This window comes from Oncorhynchus mykiss, chromosome 17, assembly GCF_057628025.1.
Source record: "Oncorhynchus mykiss isolate SJ-2025 chromosome 17, ASM5762802v1, whole genome shotgun sequence".
Lineage (NCBI taxonomy): Eukaryota > Metazoa > Chordata > Actinopteri > Salmoniformes > Salmonidae > Oncorhynchus > Oncorhynchus mykiss.
This window is the reverse complement of record NC_143038.1, coordinates 78,958,908-78,979,967: the sequence shown is the minus strand read 5'-3', so window position 1 is coordinate 78,979,967 and position 21,060 is coordinate 78,958,908. Positions and strand designations below refer to the sequence as shown.

The 21,060-nt window shown below is 42.3% G+C and overlaps 1 protein-coding gene across 9 annotated transcripts in view; it reads right to left on the bottom strand.

Moving 5' to 3' along the window:
* The window catches only part of LOC110494846 (E3 ubiquitin-protein ligase makorin-2), a 76,602-nt gene that overhangs the window by 17,720 nt on the left and 37,822 nt on the right, over window positions 1-21,060 (bottom strand). For all 9 annotated transcript variants that reach the window (XM_090206542.1, XM_090206541.1, XM_090206546.1 and 6 more), the window contains 4 exons: window positions 18,717-19,036; window positions 18,279-18,484; window positions 17,712-17,822; window positions 10,522-10,666 (listed from right to left, as the gene is read on the bottom strand). In XM_090206542.1, coding sequence (XP_090062668.1) covers window positions 10,522-10,666; window positions 17,712-17,822; window positions 18,279-18,484; window positions 18,717-19,036 — 782 coding nt within the window. The remainder of the gene's footprint in view (window positions 1-10,521; window positions 10,667-17,711; window positions 17,823-18,278; window positions 18,485-18,716; window positions 19,037-21,060) is intronic.

The window sequence follows — 21,060 nt, the reverse complement described above, 5'->3', positions numbered from 1 at the left end:
CAACACGAAAGAATGTCACTCTGAACTACCCACTATAACAACAACAGAGAGAGAGACGGACAATTCTACAAAATAAACAAACTTTTCAACAGCGATCATGACGACACACTGAGCGTAAATATATATATATTGATTGCAATTGTTCCCGAATGAGTGAGCGTTCATGTGTAAAGGATTAGCATTTCAATTGTTATAATTATCAACTCTGTAGTGACTTCTCAGCTGACCCCCACTCCCCATTTTGTCCACCAAGCCGCGATGCCGGTTTAGCCCACTAGGGCACATTCCCTTATCATTTCTTGTAACCATATTGACTTTGTTTATGCATTTCTGTGAATTACTTCGTTAGTAATAAATACATTATTTTAAGACAATTGATGTATGGATGACTCATAGTGAAGACTGGGTTCGTGCAGATAACCAACAATTTAATACGTTTGGAATGAGACTAACGTGAGGTACAATAAATAATTAATTAATCAGAAGACTATTTGATCAGATATAAAATATCTGAAAAATTATTTTAAGAAATGATAACTTTGTAATCTGAATATTTTCCTTGGTGCCCCGACTTCCTAGTTAATTAACAGTTAAATGATTAATTAGTTTAATCGGTTGCAGTGCGTGGTCATCCTTGTCTGGTATGTTAATTCTTAACTAAAATGCTTTATACCCTCGGGTAGAAAGAGGTGTTTCTGTCTTGCTGGCAGGCTCTCTGGGTTCCCTGGGGCGTAGCTAGTTACGAGGCAAGGTATCACAATTTACTATGATCTGATAGACAACCCACATTTAAAAAAAAAAAATATTTCACCTATATTTAACCAGGTAGGCTAGTTGAGAACAAGTTCTCATATGCAACTGCGACCTGGCCAAGATAAAGCATAGCAGTGTGAACAGACAACACAGAGTTACACATGGAGTAAACAATTAACAAGTCAATAACACAGTAGAAAAAAAAGAGAGTCTATATACATTGTGTGCAAAAGGCATGAGGAGGTAGGCGAATAATTACAATTTAGCAGATTAACACTGGAGTGATAAATGATCAGATGGTCATGTACAGGTAGAGATATTGGTGTGCAAAAGAGCAGAAAAGTAAATAAATTAAAACAGTATGGGGATGAGGTAGGTAAAATTGGGTGGGCCATTTACCTATAGACTATGTACAGCTGCAGCGATCGGTTAGCTGCTCAGATAGCAGATGTTTGAAGTTGGTGAGGGAGATAAGTCTCCAACTTCAGCGATTTTTGCAATTCGTTCCAGTCACAGGCAGCAGAGAACTGGAACGAAAGGCGGCCAAATGAGGTGTTGGCTTTAGGGATGATCAGTGAGATACACCTGCTGGAGCGTGTGCTACGGGTGGGTGTTGCCATCGTGACCAGTGAACTGAGATAAGGCGGAGCTTTACCTAGCATGGACTTGTAGATGACCTGGAGCCAGTGGGTCTGGCGACGAATATGTAGCGAGGGCCAGCCGACTAGAGCATACAGGTCGCAGTGGTGGGTGGTATAAGGTGCTTTAGTAACAAAACGGATGGCACTGTGATAAACTGCATCCAGTTTGCTGAGTAGAGTGTTGGAAACTATTTTGTAGATGACATCGCCAAAGTCGAGGATCGGTAGGATAGTCAGTTTTACTAGGGTAAGTTTGGCGGCGTGAGTGAAGGAGGCTTTGTAGCGGAAATAGAAAGCCGACTCTAGATTTGATTTTAGATTGGAGATGTTTGATATGTGTCTGGAAGTAGAGTTTACAGTCTAGCCAGACACCTAGGTACTTATAGATGTCCACATATTCTAGGTCGGAACCATCCAGGGTGGTGATGCTAGTAGGGCGTGCGGGTGCAGGCAGCGAATGGTTGAAAAGCATGCATTTGGTTTTACTAGCGTTTAAGAGCAGTTGGAGGCCACGGAAGGAGTGTTGTATGGCATTGAAGCTCGTTTGGAGGTTAGATAGCACAGTGTCCAAGGACGGACCGGAAGTATACAGAATGGTGTCGTCTGTGTAGAGGTGGATCAGGGAATCGCCCGCAGCAAGAGCAACATCATTGATATACAGTGCCTTGCGAAAGTATTCGGTCCCCTTGAACTTTGCGACCTTTTGCCACATTTCAGGCTTCAAACATAAAGATATAAAACTGTATTTTTTTGTGAAGAATCAACAACAAGTGGGACACAATCATGAAGTGGAACGACATTTATTGGATATTTCAAACTTTTTTAACAAATCAAAAACTGAAAAATTGGGCGTGCAAAATTATTCAGCCCCCTTAAGTTAATACTTTGTAGGGCCACCTTTTGCTGCGATTACAGCTGTAAGTCGCTTGGGGTATGTCTCTATCAGTTTTGCACGTCGAGAGACTGACATTTTTTCCCATTCCTCCTTGCAAAACAGCTCGAGCTCAGTGAGGTTGGATGGAGAGCATTTGTGAACAGCAGTTTTCAGTTCTTTCCACAGATTCTCGATTGGATTCAGGTCTGGACTTTGACTTGGCCATTCTAACACCTGGATATGTTTATTTTTGAACCATTCCATTGTAGATTTTGCTTTATGTTTTGGATCATTGCCTTGTTGGAAGACAAATCTCTGTCCCAGTCTCAGGTCTTTTGCAGACTCCATCAGGTTTTCTTCCAGAATGATCCTGTATTTGGCTCCATCCATCTTCCCATCAATTTTAACCATCTTCCCTGTCCCTGCTGAAGAAAAGCAGGCCCAAACCATGATGCTGCCACCACCATGTTTGACAGTGGGGATGGTGTGTTCAGTGTGATGAGCTGTGTTGCTTTTACGCCAAACATAACGTTTTGCATTGTTGCCAAAAAGTTCAATTTTGGTTTCATCTGACCAGAGCACCTTCTTCCACATGTTTGGTGTGTCTCCCAGGTGGCTTGTGGCAAACTTTAAACGACACTTTTTATGGATATCTTTAAGAAATGGCTTTCTTCTTGACACTCTTCCAGGAAGGCCAGATTTGTGCAATATATGACTGATTGTTGTCCTATGGACAGAGTCTCCCACCTCAGCTGTAGATCTCTGCAGTTCATCCAGAGTGATCATGGGCCTCTTGGCTGCATCTCTGATCAGTCTTCTCCTTGTATGAGCTGAAAGTTTAGAGGGACGGCCAGGTCTTGGTAGATTTGCAGTGGTCTGATACTCCTTCCATTTCAATATTATCGCTTGCACAGTGCTCCTTGGGATGTTTAAAGCTTGGGAAATCTTTTTGTATCCAAATCCGGCTTTAAACTTCTTCACAACAGTATCTCGGACCTGCCTGGTGTGTTCCTTGTTCTTCATGATGCTCTCTGCGCTTTTAACGGACCTCTGAGACTATCACAGTGCAGGTGCATTTATACGGAGACTTGATTACACACAGGTGGATTGTATTCATAATCATTAGTCATTTAGGTCAACATTGGATCATTCAGAGATCCTCACTGAACTTCTGGAGAGAGTTTGCTGCACTGAAAGTAAAGGGGCTGAATAATTTTGCACGCCCAATTTTTCAGTTTTTGATTTGTTAAAGTTTGAAATATCCAATAAATGTTGTTCTACTTCATGATTGTGTCCCACTTGTTGTTGATTCTTCACAAAAAAATACAGTTTTATATCTTTATGTTTGAAGCCTGAAATGTGGCAAAAGGTCGCAAAGTTCAAGGGGGCCGAATACTTTCGCAAGGCACTGTATACAGAAAAAAGAGTCGGCCCGAGAATGAACCCTGTGGCACCCCCATAGAGACTGCCAGAGGACCGGACAGCATGCCCTCCGATTTGACACACTGAACTCTGTCTGCAAAGTAGTTGGTGATCCAGGCAAGGCAGTCATCAGAAAAACCGAGGCTACTGAGTCTGCCGATAAGAATATGGTGATTGACAGAGTCGAAAGCCGTGTCCATTGTTTGATGTGGTAGTTTTGGGCTGTAAACTCTACATAAAGGCACAAAGACATTCCAGTCACCTATGCTAGAGCATAAAGGAATCATCTGCTGCCTTACAATTTATAAATGGGCGTGAGGTGTCATAAAAACCCCATCATCCCAATCCATCTTCCCCTCTGTGGGAGAGACAGAGAGTTCTGTAGAGCTGATTCCTGTGAGGATCCAAAGGATCAGGTTACAGTGTGAGTCATGACACAGTGCATGCCAGAGCAAAAACCAAGCCATGAGGTCAACGGAATTGTCCGTAGAGCTACGAGAAAGGATTGTGTCGAGGCACAGATCTGGGGAAAGGTACTACATTTTTTGCAGCATTGAAGGTCCCCTAGAACACAGTGACCTTAATCATTCTTAAATGGAAGACATTTGGAACCACCAAGACTCTTCCTATAGCTGGCCGGCCGGCCAAACTGAGCAATCAGGGGAGAAGGGCCTTGCTCAGGGAGGTGACCAAGAACCCGATGGTCACTCTGACAGAGCTCCAGAGTTCCTCTGTGGAGATGAAAGAACCTTCCAGAAGGACAACCATCTCTGCAGCACTCCACCAATCAGGTCTTTATGGTAGAGTGGCCATATCAAATCAAATCAAATGTTATTTGTCACATACACATGGTTAGCAGTTGTTAATGCGAGTGTAGCGAAATGCTTGTGCTTCTAGTTCCGACAATGCAGTAATAACCAACAAGTAATCTAACTAACAATTCCAAAACTACTGTCTTGTACACAGTGTAAGGGGATAAAGAATATGTACATAAGGATATATGAATGAGTGATGGTACAGAGCAGCATAGGCAAGATACAGTAGATGGTATCGAGTACAGTATATACATATGAGATGAGTATGTAAACAAAGTGGCATAGTTAAAGTGGCTAGTGATACATGTATTACATAAGGATACAGTCGATGATATAGAGTACAGTATATACGTATGCATATGAGATGAATTATGTAGGGTAAGTAACATTATATAAGGTAGCATTGTTTAAAGTGGCTAGTGATATATTTACATTATTTCCCATCAATTCCCATTATTAAAGTGGCTGGAGTTGAGTCAGTGTCAGTGTGTTGGCAGCAGCCACTCAATGTTAGTGGTGGCTGTTTAACAGTCTGATGGCCTTGAGATAGAAGCTGTTTTTCAGTCTCTCGGTCCCAGCTTTGATGCACCTGTACTGACCTCGCCTTCTGGATGATAGCGGGGTGAACAGGCAGTGGCTCGGGTGGTTGATGTCCTTGATGATCTTTATGGCCTTCCTGTGACATCGGGTGGTGTAGGTGTCCTGGAGGGCAGGTAGTTTGCTCCCGGTGATGCGTTGTGCAGACCTCACCACCCTCTGGAGAGCCTTACGGTTGAGGGCGGAGCAGTTGCCGTACCAGGCGGTGATACAGCCCGCCAGGATGCTCTCGATTGTGCATCTGTAGAAGTTTGTGAGTGCTTTTGGTGACAAGCCGAATTTCTTCAGCCTCCTGAGGTTGAAGAGGCGCTGCTGCGCCTTTTTCACAATGCTGTCTGTGTGAGTGGACCAATTCAGTTTGTCTGTGATGTGTATGCCGAGGAACTTAAAACTTGCTACCCTCTCCACTACTGTTCCATCGATGTGGATAGGGGGGTGTTCCCTCTGCTGTTTCCTGAAGTCCACAATCATCTCCTTAGTTTTGTTGACGTTGAGTGTGAGGTTATTTTCCTGACACCACACTCCGAGGGCCCTCACCTCCTCCCTGTAGGCCGTCTCGTCGTTGTTGGTAATCAAGCCTACCACTGTTGTGTCGTCCGCAAACTTGATGATTGAGTTGGAGGCGTGCGTGGCCACGCAGTCGTGGGTGAACAGGGAGTACAGGAGAGGGCTCAGAACGCACCCTTGTGGGGCCCCAGTGTTGAGGATCAGCGGGGAGGAGATGTTGTTGCCTACCCTCACCACCTGGGGGCGGCCCGTCAGGAAGTCCAGTACCCAGTTGCACAGGGCGGGGTCGAGACCCAGGGTCTCGAGCTTGATGACGAGCTTGGAGGGTACTATGGTGTTGAATGCCGAGCTGTAGTCAATGAACAGCATTCTCACATAGGTATTCCTCTTGTCCAGATGGGTTAGGGCGGTGTGCAGTGTGGTTGAGATTGCATCGTCTGTGGACCTATTTGGGCGGTAAGCAAATTGGAGTGGGTCTAGGGTGTCAGGTAGGGTGGAGGTGATATGGACCTTGACTAGTCTCTCAAAGCACTTCATGATGACGGAAGTGAGTGCTACGGGGTGGTAGTCGTTTAGCTCAGTTACCTTAGCTTTCTTGGGAACAGGAACAATGGTGGACCTCTTGAAGCATGTGGGAACAACAGACTGGTATAGGGATTGATTGAATATGTCCGTAAACACACCGGCCAGCTGGTCTGCGCATGCTCTGAGGGCGCGGCTGGGGATGCCGTCTGGGCCTGCAGCCCTGCGAGGGTTAACACGTTTAAATGTCTTACTCACCTCGGCTGCAGTGAAGGAGAGACCGCATGTTTTCGTTGCAGGCCGTGTCAGTGGCACTGTATTGTCCTCAAAGCGGGCAAAAAAGTTATTTAGTCTGCCTGGGAGCAGGACATCCTGGTCCGTGACTGGGCTGGATTTCTTCCTGTAGTCCGTGATTGACTGTAGACCCTGCCACATGCCTCTTGTGTCTGAGCCGTTGAATTGAGATTCTACTTTGTCTCTGTACTGACGCTTAGCTTGTTTGATAGCCTTGCGGAGGAAATAGCTGCACTGTTTGTATTCGGTCATGTTACCAGACACCTTGCCCTGATTAAAAGCAGTGGTTCGCGCTTTCAGTTTCACGCAAATGCTGCCATCAATCCACGGTTTCTGGTTAGGGAATGTTTTAATCGTTGCTATGGGAACGACATCTTCAACGCACGTTCTAATGAACTCACACACCGAATCAGCGTATTCGTCAATGTTGTTGTCTGACGCAATACGAAACATGTCCCAGTTCACGTGGTGGAAGCAGTCTTGGAGTGTGGAGTCAGCTTGGTCGGACCAGCGTTGGACAGACCTCAGCGTGGGAGCCTCTTGTTTTAGTTTCTGTCTGTAGGCAGGGATCAACAAAATGGAGTCGTGGTCAGCTTTTCCGAAAGGGGGGCGGGGCAGGGCCTTATATGCGTCGCGGAAGTTAGAGTAACAATGATCCAAGGTCTTTCCACCCCTGGTTGCGCAATCGATATGCTGATAAAATTTAGGAAGTCTTGTTTTCAGATTAGCCTTGTTAAAATCCCCAGCTACAATGAATGGAAGACACTCCTCAGTAAAAGGCACATAACATCCCAGTTGGAGTTTGCCAAAAGGCACCTAAAGGACTCTCAGACCATGAGAAACAAGATTCTCTGGTTTGATGAATCCAAGATTGTGGCTTCGGGACAAGTCTCTGAATGTCCTTGAGTGACCCAGCCAGAGCCCAGACGTGAACATCTCTGGAGAGACCTGAAATTAGCTGGGTAGCGACACTCCCCACCCAACCTGAGGGAGCTTGAGAGGATCTGCAGAGAAGAATGGGAGAAACTCTCCAAATACAAGTGTGCCAAGCTTGTAGCATCATACCCAAGGCTGTAATTGTTGCCAAAGGTGCTTCAACAAAGTACTGACTAAAGGGTCTGAATATTATTTAAAATTATGTAAATGAGCCTGAATACTTTCCGAATGCACTGTATGTTGCTTGGCATTTTATAAACACATTTCATGCAATTCTAATTCACTTTATGTACAAAAACATATTTAAGCGGTACTGACCCAACAATGATAAAGAGTCAATATGTGCACTCACCGGGGATAAGGATAATGCTCTCTGCTGTATAGCCAATAAGACAGGCTACACTGTTCAGACAATTAAGTCTAGAATTTGAATAACTGCAAAAGACAGTGTTTCTCATTCTTCACAGTAATAGCTATTTGCTTTCCAAACTATGATGAAATATTGCGAAATGCCTGGCTGGGCCTCTTTACTGACCAACGCAACTCCAAAAATTGTGGGCCCTTCCGACTGTAGGCAATGCAATTTAAAACAATCCACAGCTTATTCCTTTTAACCTCTTAGAGCTCTAGGGGCGCTATTTCATTTTTGGATAAAAAACGTTCCCGTTTTAAGCGCGATATTTTGTCACGAAAAGATGCTCGACTATGCATATTCTTGACAGTTTTGGAAAGAAAACACTCTGAAGTTTCAGAATCTGCAAAGATTTTGTCTGTAAGTGCCCCAGAACTCATTCTACAGGCGAAACCAAGATGATGCATCACCCAGGAATTAGCAGAATTTCTGAAGCTCTGTTTTCCATTCTCTCCTTATATGGCTGTGATTGCGCAACGAATGAGCCTACACTTTCTGTCGTTCGCCCAAGGTCTTAGCAGCATTGTGACGTATTTGTAGGCATATCATTGGAAGATTGACCATAAGAGACTACATTTCCCAAGTGTCCGCCTGGTGTCCTGCGTCGAATTCGGTGCGCAATTGCCAGCTGCTTCCACTTTACCATTTGATTCAGGGGAGAAAGCATGTGTCCAAGAACGATGTATCAATGAAGAGATATGTGAAAAACACCTTGATGATTGATTCTAAACAACGTTTGCCATGTTTTCAGTCGATATTATGGAGTTAATTTGGAAAAAAGTTTGCGTTTTGAGGACTGAATTTATGGATTTTTTTTGGTGGCCAAATGTGATGTATAAAACGGAGCTATTTCTAATACACAAGGAATCTTTTTGGAAAAACTGAGCATCTGCTATCTAACTGAGAGTATCCTCATTGAAAACATCAGAAGTTCTTCAAAGGTAAATGATTTTATTTGAAGGCTTTTATGTTTTTGTTAATGTTGCGTGCTGGATGCTAACGCTAATGCTAACGCTAAATGCTAACGCGAAATGCTAACTCTAGCTAGCTACTTTTACACAAATTATTGTTTTCCTATGGTTGAGAAGCATATTTTGAAAATCTGAGATGACAGTGTTGTTTACAAAAGGCTAAGCTTGAGAGATGGCATATTTATTTCATTTCATTTGCGATTTTCATAAATAGTTAACGTTGTGTTATGCTAATGAGCTTGCTGATAGATTTACACAATCCTGGATACAGGGTTTTTTTCATAGCTAAACGTGACGCAGAAAACGGAGCGATTTGTCCTAAACAAATAATCTTTCAGGAAAAACTGAACATTTGCTATCTGAGAGTCTCCTCATTGAAAACATCTGAAGTTCTTCAAAGGTAAATGATTTTTTTGAATGCTTTTCTGTTTTTTTGTGTAAATGTTGCCAGCTGAATGTTAATGCTAAATGCTACGTTAGCCATCAATACTGTTACACAAATGCTTGTTTTGCAATGGTTGAGAAGCATATTTTGAAAATCTGAGATGACAGTGTTGTTAACAAAAGGCTAAGCTTGAGAGCTAGCATATTTATTTCATTTCATTTGCGATTTTCATGAATAGTTAACGTTGCGTTATGGTAATGAGCTTGAGTCTGTATTCACGAACCCGGATCCGGGATGGGGAGATCAGAAAGGTTAAAGAAGCTAATGATTCTCTGTGGCTAAATCATGGTATAGTAGCATATTCTGAATTATTACATTTATGTCTGTATAGACAGGAGTCTGATAATTCGGCTACATAATTTCGGCGATTTAATTCAAATGTACTTTAGGGGAAGATGAACAGGCCGCCTACAGTATGTCTGTAGTGCACTTGTGACTGAGTTTTCAAAACAAATGGCCACTCGATTGATGCAAATAATCATGATTCTGCCAGGTAGGCATATGCTACTTTGTAGTTACCTTTTAAATTGCCTTTCCTTCTACTCAAAGACTGTTAGGCTATCATTGGTATTGCTAGCAGCTACACAGTGGTAGACATATAGGCCCTACACACACTGCACACAAACAGAAAGGGGCATTCCCATGCGGTTGTTGCCACTTCAGAATGCTGGCTTATTTTTTGGGTCAATTAAACATTACTGTTTGAATAAATCATGATAATAAAAAAAGCTAATTGTGAAATAAAAACGAACCATGACCAGGTACATGTTTTCCCTTGGACCCTGGCGAGCAATTCAAATTGTGTTGCACTGCCAAAGAAAAAACGATCACAAACGCAACCGTTTTGGTCTCAGTATCGAACCGAGTGGTGATAGTGTTGTCACAGCAGAGTCATTGAGTAATGATAGTAGTAGTGATGTCTAAATCAGAACAGAGTCATTGAGTAATGATAGTAGTAGTGATGTCTAAATCAGAACAGAGTCATTGAGTAATGATAGTAGTAGTGATGTCTAAATCAGAACAGAGTCATTGAGTAATCATAGCATTAGTGATGTCTAAATCAGAACAGAGTCATTGAGTAATGATAGCATTAGTGATGTCTAAATCAGAACAGAGTCATTGAGTAATGATAGCATTAGTGATGTCTAAATCAGAACAGAGTCATTGAGTAATGATAGTAGTAGTGATGTCTAAATCAGAACAGAGTCATTGAGTAATGATAGTAGTAGTGATGTCTAAATCAGAACAGAGTCATTGAGTAATGATAGTAGTAGTGAAGTCTAAATCAGAACAGAGTCATTGAGTAATGATAGTAGTAGTGATGCGTCTTACCCTCACGTTCCCCTCAGAGCCCAGCTGCTTGCGGGGTTTGTCAGGCTCGGCCCGTGTTCCGTCAGGGTAAGCATGCATGTAGAAACACTTCCCTCCAAACGGACAGGTTCCCCGGCCCTGGTCAAAGTACTTACACGCCTTCTTACTACAGAAGGAAGACAACAGGACAGGAGAGAACAGGACACTGGGCAGGGTTAGAGTTAGGGACCAGCACCCTGGTCAAAGTATTTGTATGGCTAACTGCAGAAGGAAGACAGTAACTTTTCAACGATCCAAGACCAGCTCAGTTAATCCCTACCATGACAATGAGTCATCATAAGGCTGCATCAAATTTACATGATCCTAGGGGCATTGACAAACACAATGTAAGAAACACAATTTACAGTGCCTTGCGAAAGTATTCGGCCCCCTTGAACTTTGCGACCTTTTGCCACATTTCAGGCTTCAAACATAAAGATATAAAACTGTATTTTTTTGTGAAGAATCAACAACAAGTGGGACACAATCATGAAGTGGAACGACATTTATTGGATATTTCAAACTTTTTTAACAAATCAAAAACTGAAAAATTGGGCGTGCAAAATTATTCAGCCCCCTTAAGTTAATACTTTGTAGCGCCACCTTTTGCTGTGATTACAGCTGTAAGTCGCTTGGAGTATGTCTCTATCAGTTTTGCACGTCGAGAGACTGAAATTTTTTCCCATTCCTCCTTGCAAAACAGCTCGAGCTCAGTGAGGTTGGATGGAGAGCATTTGTGAACAGCAGTTTTCAGTTCTTTCCACAGATTCTCGATTGGATTCAGGTCTGGACTTTGACTTGGCCATTCTAACACCTGGATATGTTTATTTTTGAACCATTCCATTGTAGATTTTGCTTTATGTTTTGGATCATTGTCTTGTTGGAAGACAAATCTTCATCCCAGTCTCAGGTCTTTTGCAGACTCCATCAGGTTTTCTTCCAGAATGGTCCTGTATTTGGCTCCATCCATCTTCCCATCAATTTTAACCATCTTCCCTGTCCCTGCTGAAGAAAAGCAGGCCCAAACCATGATGCTGCCACCACCATGTTTGACAGTGGGGATGGTGTGTTCAGCTGTGTTGCTTTTACGCCAAACATAACGTTTTGCATTGTTGCCAAAAAGTTCAATTTTGGTTTCATCTGACCAGAGCACCTTCTTCCACATGTTTGGTGTGTCTCCCAGGTGGCTTGTGGCAAACTTTAAACAACACTTTTTATGGATATCTTTAAGAAATGGCTTTCTTCTTGCCACTCTTCCATAAAGGCCAGATTTGTGCAATATACGACTGATTGTTGTCCTATGGACAGTCTCCCACCTCAGCTGTAGATCTCTGCAGTTCATCCAGAGTGATCATGGGCCTCTTGGCTGCATCTCTGATCAGTCTTTTCCTTGTATGAGCTGAAAGTTTAGAGGGACGGCCAGGTCTTGGTAGATTTGCAGTGGTCTGATACTCCTTCTATTTCAATATTATTGCTTGCACAGTGCTCCTTGGGATGTTTAAAGCTTGGGAAATCTTTTTGTATCCAAATCCGGCTTTAAACTTCTTCACAACAGTATCTCGGACCTGCCTGGTGTGTTCCTTGTTCTTCATGATGCTCTCTGCGCTTTTGACGGACCTCTGAGACTATCACAGTGCAGGTGCATTTATACGGAGACTTGATTACACACAGGTGGATTGTGTTTATCATCATTATCATCAGTCGTTCTGCCCCTGAACAGGCAGTTAACCCACTGTTCCCAGGCCGTCATTGAAAATAAGAATTTGTTCTTAACTGACTTGCCTGGTTAAATAAAGGTAAAATAAAAAAAATTAGTCATTTAGGTCAACATTGGATCATTCAGAGATCCTCACTGAACTTCTGGAGAGAGTTTGCTGCACTGAAAGTAAAGGGGCTGAATAATTTTGCACGCCCAATTTTTCAGTTTTTGATTTGTTAAAAAAGTTTGAAATATCCAATAATGTCGTTCCACGTCATGATTGTGTCCCACTTGTTGTTGATTCTTCACAAAAAAATACAGTTTTATATCTTTATGTTTGAAGCCTGAAATGTGGCAAAAGGTCGCAAAGTTCAAGGGGGCCGAATACTTTCGCAAGGCACTGTATGTGCCCCTAATTGCACGGAATACCTCTGTTTATCCTACAGCTATCGTAAGCAGTAATTATGAGCCGATAAACCAGAGTTACACTGTTAGCACTGAGGCGGTGTGCAATAGTAGGAAGACCACATTATGCAGCTCACCCTGCACTATCAACTCCAATGTAAATAACATGAGTAAGTCTACCTCTGATAAGCTTCCGCAGTAAAACAATCAAGCAACCCAGAAAAGTGCTAAAAATAACCCATATTAACATATGTAGCCTAAGAAACAAGGTCCATGAAATGAATAAATTAAAATAAAATAAAATGACATTGGTCACATACACATGGTTAGCAGAAGTTATTGCGAGTGTAGTGAAATGCTTGTGCTTTTAGTTCTGACAGTGCAGCAATATCTAACAAGTAATATCTAATAATTCCATAACAACTACCTCATACACACAAATCTAAGTAAGGAATGGAATAAGAACATATAATATATGGATGAGCAATGTCAGAGCGGCATAGACTAAGCTGCAAATGATAGCATAGAATACAGTATATACAGTGGGGCAAAAAAGTATTTAGTCGGCCACCAATTGTGCAAGTTCTCCCACTTAAAAAGATGAGGCCTGTAGTGTTCATCATAGGTACACTTCAACTATGACAGACAAAATGAGGAAAAAAAATCCAGAAAATCACATTGTAGGATTTTTTATGAATTGATTTGCAAATTATGGTGGTAAATAAGTATTTGGCCAATAACAAAAGTTTATCTCAATACTTTGTTATATACCCATTGTAGGCAATGACAGAGGTCAAATGTTTTCTGTAAGTCTTCACAAGGTTTTCACACACTGTTGCTGGTATTTTGGCCAATTCCTCCATGCAGATCTCCTCTAGAGCAGTGATGTTTTGGGGCTGTTTCTGGGCAACACGGACTTTCAACTCCCTCCAAAGATTTTCTATGGGGTTTGAAATTATTTGAAATTATTCTTACGAAGCCACTCCTTCATTTCCCGGGCGGTGTGTTTGGGGTCATTGTCATGCTGAAAGACCCAGCCACGTTTCATCTTCAATGCCCTTGCTGATGGGAGGAGGTTTTCACTCAAAATCTCACGATACATGGCTCCATTCATTCTTTCCTTTACACGGATCAGTCGTCCTCGTCCCTTTGCAGAAAAACAGCCCCAAAGCATGATGTTTCCACCCCCATGCTTCACAGTAGGTATGGTGTTCTTTGGATGCAACTCAGCATTCTTTGTCCTCCAAACACGACGAGTTGAGTTTTTACCAAAAAGTTATATTTTGGTTTCATCTGACCATATGACATTCTCCCAATCTTCTTCTGGATCATGCTCTCTAGCAAACTTCAGACGGGCCTGGACATGTACTGGCTTAAGCAGGGGGACACGTCTGGCACTGCAGGATTTGTGTCCCTGGCGGCGTAGTGTGTTACTGATGGTAGGCTTTGTTACTTTGGTCCCAGCTCTCTGCAGGTCATTCACTAGGTCCCCCCGTGTGGTTCTGGAATTTTTGCTCACCGTTCTTGTGATCATTTTGACCCCACGGGGTGAGATCTTGCGTGGAGCCCCAGATCGAGGGAGATTATCAGTGGTCTTGTATGTCTTCCATTTCCTAATAATTGCTCCCACAGTTGATTTCTTCAAACCAAGCTGCTTACCTATTGCAGATTCAGTCTTCCCAGCCTGGTGCAGGTCTACAATTTTGTTTCTGGTGTCCTTTGGCAGCTCTTTGGTCTTGGCCATAGTGGAGTTTGGAGTGTGACTGTTTGAGGTTGTGGACAGGTGTATTTTATACTGATAACAAGTTCAAACAGGTGCCATTAATACAGGTAACGAGTGGAGGACAGAGGAGCCTCTTAAAAAATAAGTTACAGGTCTGTGAGAGCCAGAAATCTTGCTTGTTTGTAGGTGACCAAATACTTATTTCCCACCATAATTTGCAAATAAATTCATTAAAAATCCTACAATGTGATTTTCTGGAATTTTTTTCTCTCATTTTGTCTGTCATAGTTGAAGTGTACCTATGATGAACACTACAGGCCTCTCTCATATTTTTAAGTTGAAGAACTTGCACAATTGGTGGCTGACTAAATACTTTTTTGCCCCACTATGTTGTTCCGCTATGAGATTAGCTGGTATTACATAGTTCCACTATGAGGTTAGCTGGTATTATGTTGTTCTGAGGTTAGCTGGTATTATGTTGTTCCACTATGAGGTTAGCTGGTATCATGTTGTTCTGAGGTTAGCTGGTATTACGTTGTTCCACCATGAGGTTAGCTGGTATTACGTTGTTCTTCTATGAGCAAACAACCACTCCAAGGCTCAGAGCGAGCGAGTGACGTTTGAAACGCTATTAGCGCACGCTAACTAGCCAGCCATTTCACTTCGGTTACACCAGCCTCATCTCGGGAGTTGATATGCTTGAAGTCATAAACAGCGCAATGCTTGACGCACAACGAAGAGCTGCTGGCAAAACGCACGAAAATGCTGTTTGAATGAATGTTTACGCACCTGCTTCTGCCTATCACCGCTCAGTCAGATACTTAGATACTTGTATACCTGTATGCTCAGTCAGATTATACGCACTGCATGACACGCTAGATAATATCTAGTAATATCCTCAACCATGTGTAGTTAACTAGTGATTATGATTGATTGTTTTTTATAAGATAAGTTTAATGCTAGCTAGCAACTTACCTTGGCTTACTGCATTCGCGTAACAGGCAGTCTGCTTGTGGAGTGCAACAAGAGGCAGGTCGTTATTGCGTTGGACTTGTTAACTGTAAGGTTGCAAGATTGGATCCCCCGAGCTGACAAGGTGAAAATCTGCCGTTCTGCCCCTGAACGAGGTAGTTAACCCCCGTCATTGAAAATAAGAATGTGTTCTTAACTGACTTGCCTAGTTAAATAAAGATTAAATAAAGGTGTAAAAAAAAAAAAACGGCAAAATCGGTGTCTAAAAATAGCGATTTCCGATTGGTATGAAAGCTTGAAATCGGCCCTAATTAATCGGCCATTCCGATTAATCGGTCGACCTCTAATCCAGATACTGACTGTTAGCACTTGGTGGTCTATAGCAGCTTCCCACAAGAATGGGCTTTAGGTGAGGCAGATGAACCTGTAGCCATATTACTTCCAACAGTATTTAACATTAGATCGTCTTTAAGCTTTAGAGGAATGTGGTTCTGAATATTGACCGCAACACCGCCTCCGTTGGCAGTTCTGTCTTTTCTGTAGATGTTATAGCCATGTATTGCTACCAATGTATCATCAAAGGTGTCATCTAAGTGAGTTTCAGAGATAGACAGAATATGAATGTGTACCAGTCAAAAGTCCATCATTACTATATATTGATGTGTATATATATATATATATATACACAGTGCCTTGCGAAAGTATTTGGCCCCCTTGAACTTTGCGACCTTTTGCCACATTTCAGGCTTCAAACATAAAGATATAAAACTGTATTTTTTTGTGAAGAATCAACAACAAGTGGGACACAATCATGAAGTGATTTATTTATTGGATATTTCAAACTTTTTTAACAAATCAAAAACTGAAAAATTGGGCGTGCAAAATTATTCAGCCCTTTACTTTCAGTGCAGCAAACTCTCTACAGAAGTTCAGTGAGGATCTCTGAATGATTCAATGTTGACCTAAATGACTAATGATGATAAATACAATCCACCTGTGTGTAATCCAGTCTCCGTATAAATGCACCTGCACTGTGATAGTCTCAGAGGTCCGTTAAAAGCGCAGAGAGCATAATGAAGAACAAGGAACACACCAGGCAGGTCCGAGATACTGTTGTGAAGAAGTTTAAAGCCGGATTTGGATACAAAAATATTTCCCAAGCTTTAAACATCCCAAGGAGCACTGTGCAAGTGATAATATTGAAATGGAAGGAGTATCAGACCACTGCAAATCTACCAAGACCTGGCCGTCCCTCTAAACTTTCAGCTCATACAAGGAGAAGACTGATCAGAGATGCAGCCAAGAGGCCCATGATCACTCTGGATGAACTGCAGAGATCTACAGCTGAGGTGGGAGACTCTGTCCATAGGACAACAATCAGTCGTATATTGCACAAATCTGGCCTTTATGGAAGAGTGGCAAGAAGAAAGCCATTTCTTAAAGATATCCATAAAAAGTGTCGTTTAAAGTTTGCCACAAGCCACCTGGGAGACACACCAAACATGTGGAAGAAGGTGCTCTGGTCAGATGAAACCAAAATTGAACTTTTTGGCAACAATGCAAAACGTTATGTTTGGCGTAAAAGCTATACAGCTCATCACCCTGAACACACCATCCCCACTGTCAAACATGGTGGTGGCAGCATCATGGTTTGGGCCTGCTTTTCTTCAGCAGGGACAGGGAAGATGGTTAAAATTGATGGGAAGATGGATGGAGCCAAATACAGGACCATTCTGGAAGAAAACCTGATGGAGTCTGCAAAAGACCTGAGACTGGGACGGAGATTTGTCTTCCAACAAGACAATGATCCAAAACATAAAGCAAAATCTACAATGGAATGATTCAAAAATAAACATATCCAGGTGTTAGAATGGCCAAGTCAAAGTCCAGACCTGAATCCAATCGAGAATCTGTGGAAAGAACTGAAAACTGCTGTTCACAAATGCTCTCCATCCAACCTCACTGAGCTCGAGCTGTTTTGCAAGGAGGAATGGGAAAAAAATTCAGTCTCTCGATGTGCAAAACTGATAGAGACATACCCCAAGCGACTTACAGCTGTAATCGCAGCAAAAGGTGGCGCTACAAACTATTAACTTAAGGGGGCTGAATAATTTTGCACGCCCAATTTTTCAGTTTTTGATTTGTTAAAAATTTTGAAATATCCAATAAATGTTGTTCCACTTCATGATTGTGTCCCACTTGTTGTTGATTCTTCACAAAAAAATACAGTTTTATATCTTTATGTTTGAAGCCTGAAATGTGGCAAAAGGTCGCAAAGTTCAAGGGGGCCGAATACTTTCGCAAGGCACTATATATATATAGTATAGTATATATAGTATATATATATAGTGAGATCGATAAACACACACACACCTGACTCCAGACTTGAAGTCCTCTATCAGTCTGTTCTTCTCATCCTGGTCCTCCACCCAGAAACCACTGGGGATGACAAACTCAGACACCACTCTGCACTCTGGACATGACCTGACCACAGACAGACAGAGACACACACACACAGTTACCCACACCATTGTATACTATGTCCAGTCATTCTGTGCTACTTCAGTGGCATCCTGTTGAAACTCTCTGAAGTGATCAGGGTTACATGATTAACTGATACAGTATTACTCAGTAATTACAGTGGAGGTTAGACATGCCTTTATATTAGCCCCCTGGTGGTTACTGTGGTAAATCAACTATCACATCCTCACTATTATGTAGAAGCTCCACTACCACAGTATATTAGCAACCATCAACACTTGATGATCTTGTTCTCAAACTGCTTGGTGTTTATAGTAGTTATCAACTCACTTGTTCTCAAACTGCTTGGTGTTTATAGTAGTTATCAACTCACTTGTTCTCAAACTGCTTGGTGTTTATAGTAGTTATCAACTCACTTGTTCTCAAACTGCTTGGTGTTTATAGTAGTTATCAACTCACTTGTTCTCAAACTGCTTGGCGCAGCGCCACTGGCGGATGCAGGAGAGGCAGTATGTGTGGCAGCAGGAAGAGAGGATCCCGAAGCGTCTCTCTGAGGCAGCAGCTTTCTCATAAACCACCTCCATACAGATAGAACACACCTTGTCCTGGCTGTGCTGCGCTGCAAACGCCTTCTCCATGTCCGCCTCAAACACCAACATACACATCTGACAGAGGCGGGTGATACATGTACCTATTAATATCCTAAACAGTATCATCTTCAGACAACAGTTTTGTTTGACTTGTCCATTGTCCTCCACATAGGACACAATTCTATCAACATAAAGATGCATCAGACAGTGTAATTAGAGACTACAGAACCATGTGGCCTCATACCTTCTGGCGAGCTCTCCTCTGATCGTGGTCATGTCGGGGCTAGGGTTAAAATATGGGTCCTACCTTCTCGTGAGCTCTCCTCTGCTCAGGGTTGTGTGGGTGGAGCACCTGCAGACGGCAGATGTCACACATATCACCGTGGAGATAGGGACAGGTGTTTCCGTAGTTACACTGTCCTGCAGCGGCGTAGGGACAGAGCTGTGGCTGGGGGCCAGCGACATGGTAGGGGCCGGCCGTGGCAGAACACTCCAGACCGGTCCTGATGGCATCTAGGTAGGAGTGTGGAGGTTTGGCATGGGCACTGTTGTCATGGTACTCCGTCCAACAGTCCGCCTCTGAGCCACCCCCACCGAAGGGCATCATTGTACTGTCACACCCCAGGGCTGGAACACACAGGCACAAACAGAGAGAGAAATACAGTTAAAGTCAAGACCATAGAACACTGGATTCACCATTGATACTACTGGCTGCATCACATGGACACCTCCTAGTGACAAACTACATACTAAAACGATTGGTTTAAATTTGAGACATCTATACAGTTGAAGTCAGAAGTTCACATACACTTAGGTTGGAGTCATTAAAACTCGCTTTTCAACCACTACACAAATTTCTTGTTAACAAAGTATAGTCTTGGCAAGTCGGTTAGAACATCTACTTTGTGCATGACACAAGTCATTTTTCCAACAATTATTTACAGACAGATTATTTCACTATATCACAATTAAAGTGGGTGAGAAGTTTACATATACTAAGTTGACAGTGCCTTTAAGCAGCTTGGATAAATTCCAGAAAATGATATCATGGCTTTACTTTTGTACAAAAGTATCTATATCCACAGTAAAACAAGTCCTATATCGACATAACCTGAAAGTCCTCTCAGCAAGGAAGAAGCCACTGCTCCAAAACCACAATAAAAAGGCCAGACTACGATCTCCAGACCTGAATCCAATTGAGCACATCTGGGAAATCATGTCGTGCTCCATCCACCAACGCCACGTTGCACCACAGACTGTCCAGGAGTTGGCGGATGCTTTAGTCCAGGTCTGGGAGGAGATCCCTCAGGAGACCATCCGCCACCTCATCAGGAGCACGCCCAGGCGTTGTAGGGAGGTCATACAGGCACGTGGAGGCCACACACACTACTGAGCCTCATTTTGACTTGTTTTAAGGACATTACATCAAAGTTGGATCAGCCTGTAGTGTGGTTTTCCACTTTAATTTTGAGTGTGACTCCAAATCCAGAGCTCCATGGGTTGATAAATTTGATTTCCATTGATAATTTTTGTGTGATTTTGTTGTCAGCACATTCAACTATGTAAAAAAAAAGTATTTAATAAGAATATTTCATTCATTCAGATCTAGGATGTGTTATTTTAGTGTTCCCTTTATTTTTTTGAGCAGTATATCCAAACAGGTCACGGACAAAGTTGTGGCGAGGTACAGATCAGGGTTGGGTTTTAAAAACATCAGAAACTTTGAACATCCCACGGAAGACCATTATATCCATTATTAGAAAATGGAAAGATTATGGCAACACAACAAACTTGCCTAGAGAGGGCCGCAAACCAAACTCACGGACCAGGCAAGGAGGGCATTAACCTCTCTGATCTCCCCATCCCGGATCCGGTATCGTGAATACAGACTCAAGCTCATTACCATAACGCAACGTTAACTATTCATGAAAATCGCAAATGAAATGAAATAAATATGCCATCTCTCAAGCTTAGCCTTTTGTAAACAACACTGTCATCTCAGATTTTCTAAATATGCTTCTCAACCATAGGAAAACAATCATTTGTGTAACAGTAGCTAGCTAGCGTAGCATTTAGCGTTAGCATCTAGCAGGCAACATTTCAACAACAACAAGAAAAGCCTTCAAATAAAATAATTTACCTTTGAAGAACTTCAGATGTTTTCAATGAGGAGACTCAGTTAGATAGCAAATGCTCAGTTTTTCCAAAAAGATTATTTGTGTATTAGAAATAGCTCCGTTTTGTACATCACATTTGGCTACCAAAAAACCCCGAAAATTCAGTCCTCAAAACGCGAACTTTTTTCCCAACTTTTTTCCAAATTAACTCCATAATATCGACTGAAACATGGCAAACGTTGTTTAGAATCAATCCTCAAGGTGTTTTTCACATATCTCTTCGATGATATATCGTTCGTGGAAGCCTGGTTTCTCCTCTCTATCAAATGGAAAAATACTTGCGCACCAATTTCGACGCAGGACACCAGGCGGACACTTGGAAAATGTAGTCTCTTATGGTCAATCTTCCAATGATATGCCTACAAATACGTCACAATGCTGCAGACATTTTGATGAAACGATAGAAAGCACATGGTCGTTCCTGCTGCATTCACAGCCATATAAGGAGACATTTGAAAACAGAGCTTCAGAGAT